The sequence below is a fragment of the Dreissena polymorpha genome, chromosome 9, assembly GCF_020536995.1.
Source record: "Dreissena polymorpha isolate Duluth1 chromosome 9, UMN_Dpol_1.0, whole genome shotgun sequence".
Classification (NCBI taxonomy): Eukaryota; Metazoa; Mollusca; class Bivalvia; order Myida; family Dreissenidae; genus Dreissena; species Dreissena polymorpha.
This window is the reverse complement of record NC_068363.1, coordinates 93,197,983-93,213,870: the sequence shown is the minus strand read 5'-3', so window position 1 is coordinate 93,213,870 and position 15,888 is coordinate 93,197,983. Positions and strand designations below refer to the sequence as shown.

Genomic DNA, 15,888 nt, shown 5'->3' with positions numbered 1-15,888 from the left:
CTATTGTGTCAAGTATTAATTGGTCGTTAAATTAAAGTGCATACTGTGCCTATTACATGTGTATGTAATAGGCACATTATACACTATGATATAATGACCAATTAATACTCGACACAATAGTCGTAACAGAATATGAATTCAATGATTGTTAATCCCGATTTTTACGTACATGCAACACAAAAATACAACCCGAAAAACATTTTCATATCAAAGGATAATGTTTAAAGATCATATTTGTCTTTCACTGCCTCCCATATTGGTAGAGGTAGGGCCTGGTGACGGCCACTCAACTTCTCTGGTTCACAGGGTAACATGGTAATGATACGATCTTTTTCGTACCAGCATTCGTCCTTATGTAAAGGCCAGAAATATCGATTGATACCGACACAATGCATTGCACTAACTTTCACACCGATGTCGTCTACTTCGGTAATCTTTCCTGGATATGGTTTATTATCATACTCGACCAAACAATAGCTGTCAACTAGACTCTCGTCAATACTGACTGGTACATTGAGAATCTGCAATTCAATAAATAGTCATTATAAATAGTTCACGAAACTATAATAATTTCAAAAATGGTCAGTGTTGTATCCCTTTTGTCGATGTTGATCAAACAACAATTACCTGACAAGGAAGATCAGCCCCGTTTTGTGGACCTACGATGCTGTCGTCATCCAACGGTGCGGGATTTGCAAACGGCTGGAATTAAAAAATAACAATAAAACAGTCTGCATAAAAAAAATAATTAGAAACAATACTTTAGGCAATACTATCTGCTGTCAAAATGAGTCAATACTGTTTTTATAATAAACATCGAGCATCACATAAGCAGTATGCACTATTTGCAAGGCGCAATGCAGATACTTAAACTGACGACATATGTTTTCAATATATAAATCTTTAAAAAAAAATAATTCATGTATTTAAGGTACTAGTATGTTAAACAAATATATTTAACCTGGACATTGAAATTGGTTGTAACCGGTTGGTAACATGAACAATCCGGTGAACAGAAACAACTCAGGATTCTTGACTGAACTGTCCCGCTTTCTTTGACAACAACCTGAAACAGAACAAGACTGTGCCTTAGATTTGAGGTGGGGTTTGGGCGTAGTCGTCCAATTGTAAAAGTCAAGTAGAAATTATTGTGCAAAAACGTAATGGTTGTTATATACTTTGTAAGATAAATTTAGTCATTTTATAATTGGAAATGTACAATATATTGATTGTGTTTTTAAATGATCCATATAGAGTCATTTCACGAGGTAAATGTACTGGCTTCAATATATTTAACGTACGGTCTTGCATTTTTCGGGGGCGCGGGCAGGATGCGCACACTACATTCCCCCACCCCGCATTTGCTAGTGGTCACGGCGCTAAAGTTTATAGAGATATGATCGTTAAATTTTGTCGAAAGTTATTCTCACCAGTCTCTAAATATACATTACAAAATGCTATTTAAAATTGCCCACCTGATGGAGTTTCATCGTCTCTGGAACGCCGGTAATCTTTGTTGGAATAGCAGCTTCCTGTTGCGTGATGTCATCGTTTTTCACTTCGAAGATCATCAAACGGCTTCCTAGTTTCTCCAGACCTTGTGAAAAAAATCGTAAGTACTATATGAGATTTTTTTTCCATATCTTAATAATAATAAACTCAGAAAGTACCGACTATTGACAGTCTGTCATTCAAATTACATGAATGGTATTAATGGCGTAAGTCTCAAGTAGCAAAATGTAAAAAAATATTCTTAAATCACACCAGTATATAGGTTTAAACGTGAATTTATGTATTTAAAACTACCGATAGTCGAGTATGGAATCAATGATCTACAGTATTATGTATTTTGGTTGTGCTGCGAGTTTTTCCATTTACATTCCATTACTTAAAACATTAATATTTAATTGGATCTTTAGAAAATGTAATTTAAAACTGTAGTGAAATCAGTGTAACCTGTTGTTAACCCTTTCAGTGCGGAAAGAGAATTTTGAAGGCCTTTGCAAACAATTTGGATCCAGATGAGACGCCACAGAACGTGGCGTCTCATCAGGATCCAAACTGTTTGCTATTCTGATATTTCTGATAATATTCTTTGAAAAAAATCGAAAATGTTAATTTTAGAAATTAAGCAGCCGACATTTTAGCAGACGACAAATTTCCCAGCATGCAAAGGGTTAATATTTTCAAACACATTAATCAAGTCTGTGCTAAATTACCTCTCATTAAAGCACTAGCACCCGTTATGTCCGTCTCATGGGTGTTGACGAGTGTATCCGCCTCACGCTTGACTACGGCTCCAATACCATCAGGGGCGCCCTTGCCGTGTCCTGCCTCCATAAAATTCCAACTTCCGCCATTTACAAAGCCATACTCGAAAATTTTCGTAGAAAAGAGGTAGAAATTTGATTTACACCTGTATTGTGTGGTAGGCCCATCGGAGACGAAATGGATTTTATCGATGTCAGGAGTGGTCCGCCGGATGTGCAAGAGGATAGGATCGAGATGTGCCCATATTCCAGGAGGGGAGTGTTTCAAATCGTCCGATACGGTTGCGAAAGATATATGCTTGGATTTGAAATAGGCGACACCGGTGTGAATAGAAATTTGGTGTTTTGACGAACCGAAATGTACACTCTGAATCTCAGATGCATATTTACATTGATAGTTCTCTGAGAAATCAATATGTATGATAACCTCGTTATCTGTTAAATTTTGTTTCAGTTGATGGAGCCTTATATACTGGTGCTTAATGTTAAATTCATGTCTTGCAAGTCGTGAAATCTCCTCATGCAATTCATAAATGAGCGTTTCTATAGTCCCACTTTCTTGGCTTTTTAAAGTCATGTTTGATTTCTTAACTTGCTTTTCGCCATTCAGGGTTATTTCTCTTTCAATTCTTTTGTTCTTCCACATTTTCCATTCAATGATTTTTCCAGTATTTATGTTACTCTTCACGACATTAGTTTTAAATGCTTTGTCCTTGCACTCTGTGCACGTGCGGTACATGCAGGACATTGAGTTTGTATCGCACGTGATATCTTGTATTAAGGTGTTCAGATCGCGGTGTTCGAACACACCTTCACTTGCAAGTTTATTTAATTTTAATATGGGATTTTCATGAATTTTGCACAAACAAGTTTCGCGGTCTTTCTCAGTGGCTCGTTTTATCCAAAAAGGCTTCAACCTTGCAAAAAGACTAAAACTGATGTTGGAGCTGTTTTCATAAAGAAATTTCTTGTGCAAGTTTGTTAAACTATCATTCATTAATCGAATCTGCTTTTTCACTTTTCTTCTTGTGATGGTTGATTTCTTTCCGGCCTTGATTCTCGAGTTATCATCTCTTTCAAAGAAGTCTGTTATGTTTTTCTGGAAAACTGTGCTTCTCTGTCTTCGTGGTGTGTTTGCGTGCACCCGTATTCTACTCTCTGAAATCCCGGTTGCTTTTTTGGCAAAATCCCCTATCCCGTATTTGCGTAATACTGCTTCCCTATATATCAATTTTTTTAGCATTCTCTTTTCGGCGGTTTCAGCATTTGAATACCTCTTTCTTATGTTATTTATAAGTATCGAGTACATGGTAATGGCGGTCTTTGTCTTCGCTCTATCGTTCATTATTATTTCCACTTCATTATCAATTTGACTTTCAGTGCGCTTAATGTTCTTGTTTTTTAACCTGTAGTACCTCTTCTTGTACATATCTTTCATGCGTCTTTCTTTGTTGAGTGCTATTCTTAATTTAAACTGTTCTCTGTATGCTTTTGATCTATTTAAATTCTTTTTTCTTCGGCCTCTGTCCCTGTTCTGTATCTCTCGGCTTGGCCCTGGTCCATTGTCTGGTGGGGAATTCGGGGGTGTCATGGTTAATTTCAATGCCGCTGTGATCTTTTTCGTTCGATCTCTGTAGGTTTTACTGCTAATCTTCCATGCACGTCGCTTTGATCTTTTTTCTCTTTCGGACATGTCGTGAACTAATTTTATATTGCCCCTTTCCTTCCTTTTCAAATATCGCTCTCTTTCTTTTTGCTTGTACTTTTCGTGTTTTTCTGTATCATTTCTCTGTCTTTTGCGCCATAGCGCCGATCTTTCGCCGCTTGTCAACGCCATACTTCCTGAATGAGAATAGGGTTTGCTACAATAACATATGTAGCAAAAAAATCGTCATTTCCGAAACGGTGCATATCTATCTTTTTTTTACAATTGTCGCACACATATACTTTTTTTACAATTAAAAAAATAATATACGGGCCTTTTTTAAACTGGGTGAAAATTTACATGTACTCTTTATGATGACAATTTATTACAAACTATTTAAAAAAATAAATAATAGATCTAACTCTTTCGTCAAAATTATTTCTATAGAATATCTTTAAAAACATGTTTCACATCTTTACGCTTATAGTTGTACGTTATTTTATTCACGAATTGACATTAAATTATTTTATTTACGTAACCCACTTTATTATAATTGCTAATATTAGAATATTATAATGCAGCCGTCATTACCGAAACGATTGCATCATTATCGAAACGATTTTAACGTTTCGGTAATGAGCGTTTCGGTAATGTTTATTTTTAGCATTTTTTTCATGTGCGTCTGACTGACAGAGATTTGTTCACTCGTTACACTGCATGATATCAAGATCGAATATCAACTCATCATAAATACAAAACATGTTTGTGCTTTTACATATCATTTTGTTATTTATCAGCATACGGTAATGATGCGTAAAAAACATACGACAATACAATGCAAGCTTACCTATGCCTTTTAATTATTTCAGCTCATGAATTCGCGGCCTCGTCTGTTGTTAAAACGTTCGCGCCCAAACAAGCTTTTGCATACGTCATAAAACAAAGGTTACAATAAACCATATATACCACTGGAAGAAAATATTAATTAAGTTGCGGTAATGACGACAATTCTAGTGACACAAAACAAAATCTTTTTTTTCCATTTATAATTTTTAGACTAGTACTGAATGAATAAAAATTGTTTTTTAAAGGCCCTGTATACGGATTAAATGCATAACCTTTATATAAATTTGCTTCATTATTTGAAAAATATGCTTCTATAATTAGGTATTTGGAGAAGTGACAACTGTTTTTTCCTGTATTTGTCGTGACTGGTGAGTTACATGTATTATTTAAAATGTTGAATAGATCATCTTTACATACAAACTATTTAAAACTATTAATTTAACAATTATAAATGAACAATATTTTCAAAATTGCTCCAAAACTTCCATCGAAAACCATGCATGGCTCGAGTGACAAAAGTTTGGCAATTTTTATAGAAATACCCCTATTTCGATTATTTAAAGTGAAATTATGCGCATCTAACAGTATATGCCATGTTAAAAGGTGTCTATCGGAACCGTTGTTTATTTTTGGTGTTTTCACTTCATATAAACTTATAGATCTCTATTTGTATACTAAAATCAGAGACGTAGCCTACTGTAGTCTCTGTTAAAACAATATCACGGAATGAGAAAAATGATGCATTTGAACATCAACTGTATAGTATATGTATCTTCGCAAATAGCGCACATTTGCACGTGCGTTGTCGTGCATTGTATGGTCTAGATCTCTTTTGATGCGATTAATGCGCAAGTTTGAAAATGAGATGTTACATGCATGCCTATTGTAATATTTCAATAACATACCGCATATGTTTCCCTTCTCCCACGACTGGCCCCAGACTATTTGGCGAACCTGTCGCACTGACCCCCCCCCCCCCCCTCCTCCCGGCGCCTACGGCAACTTATTTAACTTTCAAAATGATAGCTGTGCTGCCGTTTGTTTCAATTCGTATACGTGTATAATGGTATATGATGTAATTTCAAAACTGCCCGTATAATAATCCCCACAAAGCACGCATGATTGTACTCGTCATTCAAATTGCGGGGATATACTTCTTCTTAACAAGAGGCCGATGAGGGCATGAATCGCTCTACTGCTATAAACACTGTGCAAGTTTGGAAAGAATAAGATGGAAACTGTGTACTTAATCGCGCAAACAAGGAGAATTTTCTCAAATATAAAGGGAGATTATTGTGTACTTATTTCTCCGATACTGCTCATATTCAATAGGGTTCAAGTTCTCATTGATATAAAAATACTGTGCAAATTTGGAAGTAATTGCATGAAAACTGTGGAATTAATTGCGTAAACAAACGGGATTTCAAAATTTTCTCATATTCAAGGGGAAGTCATTCTGGACTTATTGCTTCGATATTGCTCTTTTTAAACAAGGGCTGTTTGTAAAACATACTCCATATGGGCTGTCAGTTATAGTGGCAGCATTGTGTGAATACGTTTTTTGTCACTGTGACCTTGACATTTGACCTAGTGACATGAAAATCAATAGGGGATCATCTGCCAGTCATGATCAATGTACCTATAAGTTTCATGATCCTAGGCATTATTATTCTTTAGTTATCATCCGGAAACCAATTTACTGTTTTAAGTCACTGTGACCTTGACCTTTGACCTGAAAATTAATAGGGGTCATATGCCAGTCATGATCAATGCACTTATGAAGTTTCATGATCCTAGGCGTAAGCATTCTGGAGTTATCATCCGGAAACCATTTTACTGTTTCGAGTCACTGTGACCTTTATCTTTGACATAGTTACCTGAAAATCAATAGGGATCATCTACCAGCCATGATCAATGTAACTATGAAGTTTAATGATCCTAGGCATAAGCATTCTTGAGTTATCATCAGAAAACCATTTTACTATTTCGAGTCACTGTGACCTTGACCTTTGACCCAGTGACCTGAAAATCAATAGGATTCGAGTCCTCATTAATATAAAGACACTGAACAAGTTTGAAAAGAATCGGATTAAAACTGTGGACTTAATCGGATAAACAAGAAAAAGTAACCATTTTACTATTTCGAGTCACTGTGACCTTGACCTTTGACCTAGCGACCTGAAAATGAAAAGGGGTCATCAGCCAGTTATGATCAATGTAACTATGAAGTTTCATGATCCTATGCCTAAGCATTCTTGAGTTATCATCCGGAAACCATTTTACTATTTCGAGTCACTGTGACCTTGACCTTTGACCCAGTGACCTGAAAATCAATAGTGTTTGAGTCCTCATCAATATAAACACACTGAACAAGTTTGATTAGAATCGGATGAAAACTGTGGACTAAATCGGATAAACAAGAAAAAGTAACCATTTTACTATTTCGAGTCACTGTGACCTTGACCTTTGACATAGCGACCTGAAAATGAAAAGGGGTCATCAGCCAGTCATGATCAATGTAACTATGAAGTTTCATGATCCTATGCCTAAGCATTCTTGAGTTATCATCCGGAAACCATTTTACTATTTCGAGTCACTGTGACCTTGACCTTTGACCCAGTGACCTGAAAATCAATAGGGTTTGAGTCCTAATTAATATAAAGACACTGAACAAGTTTGATAAGAATCGGATGAAAACTGTGGACTTAATCGGATAAACAAGAAAAAGTAACCATTTACTATTTCGAGTCACTGTGACCTTGACCTTTGACCTAGCGACCTGAAAATAAAAAGGGGTCATAAGCCAGTCATGGTCAATGTAACTATGAAGTTTCATGATCCTAGGCCTAAGCATTCTTGAGTTATCATCCGGAAACCATTTTACTATTTCGAGTCACTGTGACCTTGACCTTTGACCCAGTGACCTGAAAATCAATAGGGTTCGAGTCCTCATTAATATAAAGACACTGAAACAAGTTTGAAAAGAATCGGATGAAAACTGTGGACTTTATCGGATAAACAAGAAAAGTCTAACACACACACACACACACACACACACACACACACACACACACACAACACACACACACACACACACACACACACACACACACACACACACACACACACACACACACACACACACACACACACACACACACACACACACACACACACACACACACACACACACACACACACACACACACACACACACACACACACACACACACACACACACACACACACACACACACACACCATGCCATCCCATAAGCTCTTCTGCCTTTGGCAGTAAAGCTAAGGCAGTAGAGCTAACAATGGTGAAGTTAACCTCTTGAACAACAAGCAGATGCATTAGTGTGTCAAACGTTCTTCAACGCAAGCGCGTAAAATTTTGCAATGCTAAAAACGTTATATCGTAGGGTGAAGGCACAGGTGGTTAGCGTGTGGCTATGATATTAATTAGTGAAAACATCATTTTGAATGATAAATTATCATATTATAACGAAAAATTAACTTTTCTGGAAAAAAATTCAGTATCAAATTAACTTTTCTGAAAAAAAAATTCACTATCAAATATATATATATATATATATATATATATATATATATATATAGATATATATATATATATATATATATATATATATATATATATATATATATATATATATATATTTATATATATATATATATATATATATATATATATATATATATATATATATATTTGATAGTATTTTTTTTCAGAATTTTTTTTTCTGTTGGTTAGATGTCTGTCTGATGACTTTACTCATGACAATGCATGAGAGCGCAGTTGGTAACATCTCGGCGTGATAACTTGACTTTTTACAACGCATGACAGTGCAGTTGGTTACATCTCGGTCTGATAACTTGACTCTTGACAATGCACGACAGCACAGGTGGTTACATCTTGGTCTGTTGACTCGACTCTTTACAATGCATGACAGTGCAGTTGGTTACATCTCTGTCTGATGACTTGACTCTTAAGAATAAATGACAGCGCAGTTGGTTACACATTGTTCTGATGACTTCACTCAACAAAACATGACAGCTTACTTGGTTACATCTTGGCCTGATGACTTGACTGAACAATGCATGATAGAGCAATTGGTTACATATCGGTCTAATGACTTGAGTTAACAATGCATGATAGTGCAGTTGGTTACATCTCTGTCTGATTACTTTACTCTTTACAATGCTTGACAGCCCAGTTGGTTACATCTCTGTCTGATTACTTGACTCTTAGCAATGCATTAGAGCGCAGTTGGTAACATTTCTGTCTGATGACCTTACTCGTGACAATGCATGAGAGCGTAGTTGGTAACATCTCGGTCTGATGACTTGACTCTTTACAATGCATGACAGTGCAGTTGGTTACATCTCGGTCTGATGACTTGACTCTTTACAATGCATGATAGCGCAGTTGGTAACATCTCGGTGTGATAAATTGAATCTTTACAATGCATGATAGCGCAATTGTTTACATCTCGGTCTGATGACTTGACTCTTTACAATGCATGAAAGCGCAGTTGGTAACATCTCGGTGTGATAACTTGAATCTTTACAATGCATGATAGCGCAGTTGGCTACATCTCTGTCTGATGACTTGACTCTTTACAATGCATGACAGAGCAGTTGGTTACTGCTTGGTCTGATGACTTGACTTTTTAAAATGCATCAAAGCGCAGTTGGTTAAATCTCGGTCTAATGCCTTGATAGCGAAGTTGATTACATCTCTGTCTGATGACTTGACTCAACAATCCATTACTGCAGTTGGTTAAATCTCGGTCTGATGACATTACTCTGTACAATGCATAGCAGCGCAGTTGTTGCATGTAACAGTAACAGCAGGGTTTACATGCCAATGAACGAATAAGCTAATTGTATGGGTAATGGTTCATTTATTTGCCCTTACATGTTTTCATTTTGACATTAGAATTTTCTCACTGTATGTAACAACATTCTAAACATGACTCTTTAATATGCATTATAGTGCAGTTGGATTAATCTCTGTCTGATGTCTGAATTTTGTGTTGCTCGTAAGCCAGGAGTTTGATTCACACTTAAGTTTTGTTAAGAACTTTTGCTTCCTTGTTTTTAGCCTCCGACCATCAGTTTCTCGTGGCAACGCTGAAGACCAAGTTGAGATCCTCCTGTGACTCTTCAGGAAGGCCACATTACAAGTTCAACATCCAGTTTCTGAAAGACTGAAAGAAAGCAGAGGAGTTCACCTGTGTACTCAGTAACAGGTTTGAGGCGCTGACAGAGTTGACCGAAGAAGAGACAGTAGAGAACCACTCGATAGAGATACAGAAGACCTGGAAGGATGCCTTCACCATGGTTCTAGGGAAGAGAAAATGAGAGCAGAAAGAGTGGATGTCGGTGGGAACATGGGAAAAGATGGAGGAGAGGAGGGAACTGAAACAGAAAATTAATAAGTGCTGCAATCAACAGCAGACGACAGACCTTAGTGCACAGTATTGGGAGGTGAACCTGGAGGTAAAGAAGAGCGCGAGACAGGACAAAAGACAGTATGTGCACAACTTGACAGAAGAAGCAAAAACAGCATCTAAGCAAAACAACATAAAGAGAGTGTACGAGATCACACGGGCCCTTTCAGGGAAAAGCTTCAACCCAATCAAACCGGTGAAAAACAAAAATGGCAGAGTCATCACAAGTGACTGACGAGGCACAAAACGACGTTGGGTGGAACATTTCCGGGAAATCCTTAACCGTCCACCATCAGAAACAGTTCCCAAAATACCACCAGCGGAAGAGCCCATCAGTATCAACACCAATCCACCAACCAAGGCTGAGATCATCAAAGCCATCAAGCGTTAAAACACGGCGAGGCAGCAGGTCCTGACGGCATCCCCCCCAACAACAGCAGCAGAGATTCTACACCCTCTCTTAGTCAAGATATGGGAGCAGGAGCAACCCTCTCTTGGTAAAGATATGGGAGCAGGAGCAAGCGCCGGCCGACTGGAAGCTTGGGTACTTGGTAAAACTTCCCAAGAAAGTTGACATCTCCCAGTGCGGCAATTGGCGAGGTATCATGTTGTTGTCCATCCCCAGCAAGGTGCTTACCAGTATCATCATAGAGAGATTGAAAGAGGCAATATACGGGGGCCTTAGAGCAGAGCAGGCAGGGTTTAGGCAAGATCGATCATGTACAAACCATATCACTACTATGCGCATCATCATTTAACAATCCATGGAATTGCAGTCTCCGCTGTACACAACTTTTGTGGATTTTGAAAAAGAATTCGATAGCGTCGACAGGGAAACTATCTGGAAGCTAATGCAGCACTATGGAATCCTGCAAAAGCTCATAAGCATAACCCAGCAGCTTTATGAGGACTCATCTTGCCAGATTATGCACAACGGGAAGCTGACGGACCCCTTTGCAGTGAAAACAGGAGTGAAACAGGGTTGTATGCTCTCGCCGACAATTTTCCTGATCATTAAAGTCTTTCATTGACTGGATCATGAGAAGAACCACAGAGGGCAGCAACACTGGCAGCCAGTGGACCTTCACCAAAAACCTAGAGGACCTGGATTTGCGGATGACATCGGTCACCTGTCCCACAAACAGCAGCATGCATAGTCCAAGCTTACCCGACTAGCGAAGGAGGCAGAAAGACCGGCCTGAAAATCAACATCAAGACGACAGAGGTGATGCGTATGAACAACCGACAGCAACAGCCACTACAGCTGCAAGGAGATGAACTAGTGGAAACTGACCACTTTGTCTACTTTGGAATCGTGGTCAACATTGATGGCGGCACAGTTGAAGACGTTAAGAGCAGGATTAACAAGGCAAGGGTAGCGTTTAACAACCTGCGTCCCATCTGGAACTCCAAGGCCTTATCACAACATTACAAAGTTCGCATCTTCAACACCAATGTGAAGGCAGTCCTCCTCTATGGGTCCGCATCATCAACATCAGGTGGCCTGAGAAGATCTCCAACACATACCTATGGAAGAGAACCAACCAGAACCCCATCAATCAGGACATCAAGAAAATGAAATGGGGTATGAATAGGTCACACACTGCGCAAACCAGCCGACAAGGTCACGAGACAAGCATTTGACTGGAACCCACAGGGAAACAGAAAAGTGGGACGGCCCAAGCAAACGTGGAGAAGGTCTGTCGAGAGCGAAGTGAAAGACGCCGGAATGACGTGAACGCAGCTGAAGAGAACGGCCCAGAACAGAGTGCGCTGGCGAGGAGTTGTTGCGGTCCTATGCTCCACTGGGAATTTACAGGAATAAGTCAAGTAAATTAGTGTGTGTATGTGTTGTTTATTATATCATAAAATTGTATAGTACACAATCATATATTAATGTTTTCCTATAAATGTATACTTGGTGTACACTAGTTTGTCCAAAAAACTATTCCTAAAGAAGGAGGAAGCACAATGCGTTTTATGGGATGTTGAGATTGGGGAAATAATCGAGTTCACCAATTAAAAAAATCATATGACTAGTGCTTTGTTTAAAATTGAAAATGAGGCATTATTTTCAGACGAGAACATATAAATTTGTTTTGATAATAAAACTCTTGTTAATTTATTTCATGTTCGAGTGTTTTCACTCCCATAACCTGATGTAGTATACCGATCGCAGCATCACGTGACTTTATGGGGTTCACAAATTGATGTTTATGGATGTAAACCCACCGATAAGTGGTGACTTTTTTTCAAATAGAAGAATTTCAACTAGTGCATAAGACAGTTTTATGCGGTTTATGACAATGTGAAAAACATCGTTAACTTTGACACTCAATATCGTGTTATATTAATACTAGGGATGTCAACGAATATCCGAATATCCGAATATTCGGTCCCGGGCCGAATATTCGGATACTGTTTTCCGAATCGAATATTCGGAAGAAAAAATAAAAAATCGAGTAATTTCAAAGACTTTGTATTCGTAAAATTTGCTTCAAACATTGTCAAAAAAGTTGTTCCCCGTGTCATAATGTTTATTCCGGTTGGCGCGATAATGCGTCGCTATGGTGATGACAGTATACCGGTCATAAATCCCGCTAACAAAGCCAGACACTTTGTGTCAAAATTATGATAGGTGCAAATCGCGTCTGCAATCAAAACACCGACCTGCACTTGATCCAATGACTCGAATTACATTTAAAATTATCAAAGATTAAATGAGTAAAGGAAAAGCCAACTTTGTGTAAAAAACAAATAAGACCGTATGGCAATTAAAACACCGACCCGTCTTGATCTAATAACTCGAATTACATTTAAAATGATCAAAGATTAAATGAGTAAAGAAAGAGCCGACTTGGTGTGAAAAACAAAACAGATCGTATGGTTATAATCACGTTGTCCAATCAAAAAAGCTTTTAGAAAATAATTTACTCAACCTCTAATGAGTATTTGCGTATCGTATGGTTTAAACATTAATTAATTACTCAATATTCAATCAGGTATTATACTTAAAGAAATGTTTTTGGTATTGCACCCTCATTTAATTGAAATATTATAATTGTTACACGCATAAAGTAAATATCTGTCCAAGCAAAATGCCACATACGCCTTCCGCTGCTTGGAAGTATTTCACGACATCATCCGATAAGAAGTCGCCGATCCAAGTGTCTTTTAAACGTGGCAACTTTAAAAGACTGACTGTTTAGTCTGTTTAACAGGTTTAAAGTGTGTTGTGGCTATGTACATAATTCGTTTAAGTTCAGCTTTAATTATATGCAGATATAACTGTTTTGTCATGTAATTATTTTGTCGTCATGTAATATTATGTTTCTCGTTCTATTGTTGGTGTACGATATTAATAGTTTAAAAACAGTTTTTGTCATTCAATTTTAACAATAAAAACTTAAAAAGTAATCAACAAAATCAGCTTCGAATTAGCGACGGCAACGCTGTGTCAATATTTAGTCACTTCCGGTGAACTTCCGGTAAAAACGAAAGTAGAATTCATGGAGTAATGGTACAATAAACAAAGTTGACTTTTTTCCAACAGATGTTGACCGAATATCCGAATATTTGTTCGGAAGGGTGACCGAATATTCGAATACCGAAATCGGTATTCGTTGCCATCCCTAATTAATACAGTTCTTTTTATACAAGTTATATTGATGCATGACAATCGTTATTCGACATGTTTCAGTGTGTTGCTTTCGGGTGCAATGAACGTCTGGAAAAGGGAAAAAGGGATTTTTCTGTTTATTGTGCTTAAAGCATTTTGACGAAGTTTTTTGGGGTGCCGATTAACTCGTAACAAAAACAACTCGCACGGTAATCAACTCGCACGTTTTTTGGTCAACTCGCACTTTTTGAAGTCAACTCGTACCCCTCTGAAATTGTACTATCTATACATTTGATGCTTATGTTTTTTGTTAATTATTGTGAACTTTGTCTGATTATTTGTTCAGTATGGAATCCGGATAGGGCCAAGTTGAGTGTCGCGTGTCTACGCGCGACAATCATGCGACAATCAATATTTGAGTGTCGCATATTGCGCTGGGTTTTAGAAAAAAATATCGCAGAAAATCTTGACTGTCGACTGATTTGTTGCGCGTCGTATTGAGCGTCGAGAGAATGTCGCTTGAATGTTGCTTCGACATTCTCTCGACATTCTCTCGACGCATGATACGACGCGCGACATTCAATATCGCGAAAATGTAGCCTGTCGACCTAAAAATCACTAGGTCGACATACGACATTCTCTCGACGCTCAATACAACACTCGCGCGATATATCGAGCCAATATCGCGCAAGTGTTGTATGTCGACCGGTGTGGGTGTAATTTTTTCATCTGCAAGCAAGATGTTATAGTAACTTTTTCAGCTTAAGTAAAAATAGCGGCATCTAGTAGCAGCAATAACAGCAGCAGCAGCAGCAGCAGCAACAGTGGCAGCAGCAGCAGTAGCAGCAGCAGCAGTAGCAGCAGCTGCAGCAGTAGTAGCAGTAGCAGCAGTAGCAGAAGTAGCAGTAACAGTATTAGTAGTTGTTGTAGTAGTAGCAGTAGCTGCAGTAGAAGCAGTAGCAGCAGCATCAGTAGCAGCAGCGGTAGTAGCAGCAGCAGCAGTAGCAGAAACAGCGGTAGCAGCAGTAGCAGGAGTAACAGCAGTAGCAGCAGTAGAAGGAGTAGCAGCAGTAGTAGTAGTAGCAGAAGTAGCTGCAGTAGTAGTAGTAGTAGTAGCAGTAGTAGTAGTAGCAGTAGTAGTAGAAGTAGTAGTAGTAGTAGTAGTAGTAGTAGTAGTAGTAGTAGTAGTAGTAGTAGTAGTAGTAGTAGCAGAAGTAGTAGTAGTTGTTGTAGTAGTAGTAATAAATGTAGTAGTAGTAGTAGTAGTAGTAGTAGTAGGAGGAGTAGTAGTAGTAGTAGTAGTAGTAGTAGTAGTAGTAGTAGTAGTAGTAGTAGTAGTAGTAGCGGTAGTGTAGTAGTGATTGTGGTAGTGGGACTGGTGGTAGTGGTAGTAGTAGTTCTAGTAGTAGCAGAATCAGGAGTAGTAATAGTAGTAGTAGCAGTGTAGTAGCAGTTGCAGCACCACCAACAGTAGCAGTAGTTGTTGCAATAGTAGTAGTAGCTGCAGTAGAAGCTGTAGCAGCAGCAGCAGCAGTAGCAGTAGCGGCAGCAGAAGTAGCAGCAGCAGCAGCAGTAGCAGCAGCAGCAGCAGTAGCAGCAGTAGCAGCAGCAGCAGTACCAGCAATACCAGCAGTAGAAGCAGTAGCAGCAGTAGCAGCAGTAGCAGTAGTAGCAGTAGTAGCAGCAGTAGCAGGAGTAGCTGCAGTTGCAGTAGTAGCAGTAGTAGCAGCAGTAGTAGTAGTAGTAGCAGTAGTAGTAGTAGTAGCAGTAGCAGCAGCAGTAGCAGCAGTAGCAAATAAATTCATAAACATTGCATGCTATGCATTTTCCAGATTTTTCATCAAGAGTCAATAACATGAACTGGAATTGTTATCTCTTTTAGTTATTATCTGCCTATGGCAATGTTGAGTGCGAGCTGCACATCATAATTATGATATTGGTTCTTATTCCATGAACAATGAAAACAACGCACAATGCTCTTTAATCTGTAGATTATGAAACTTTTTCAATTGTTTATCAGTCTATTAACAA

At 38.3% G+C, this 15,888-nt stretch overlaps 1 protein-coding gene across 2 annotated transcripts; it reads right to left on the bottom strand.

Moving 5' to 3' along the window:
- Positions 1-72: 72 nt before the first annotated feature.
- On the bottom strand, positions 73-5,296 carry LOC127846743 (uncharacterized). Of its 2 annotated transcripts, XM_052378238.1 has the most exons (6): positions 4,763-4,985; positions 2,220-4,112; positions 1,476-1,597; positions 962-1,066; positions 628-702; positions 73-521 (listed from the first exon to the last, which is right to left on the bottom strand). In XM_052378238.1, exons 2-6 carry the CDS (start codon positions 4,105-4,107, stop codon positions 222-224), a joined length of 2,490 nt encoding a protein of 829 aa, XP_052234198.1. In that variant the 5' UTR covers positions 4,108-4,112; positions 4,763-4,985; the 3' UTR covers positions 73-221. The 2 variants fall into 2 exon arrangements, with proteins under 2 accessions (XP_052234198.1, XP_052234199.1); XM_052378239.1 differs by lacking the exon at positions 2,220-4,112 and having other exon boundaries at positions 4,763-5,296.
- Positions 5,297-15,888: the final 10,592 nt, after the last annotated feature.

Excerpts from the sequence above, each read along its gene's own strand:
- LOC127846743 (XM_052378238.1), bottom strand. The coding sequence starts at position 4,107 with ATGGCGTTGACAAGCGGCGAAAGATCGGCGCTATGGCGCAAAAGACAG. Across the intron at positions 1,598-2,219 it reads TGCTAGTGCTTTAATGAGAG|GTCTGGAGAAACTAGGAAGC; the intron begins GTAATTTAGCAC and ends TTTTTTCACAAG. Across the intron at positions 703-961 it reads CAACCAATTTCAATGTCCAG|CCGTTTGCAAATCCCGCACC; the intron begins GTTAAATATATT and ends TTTTAATTCCAG.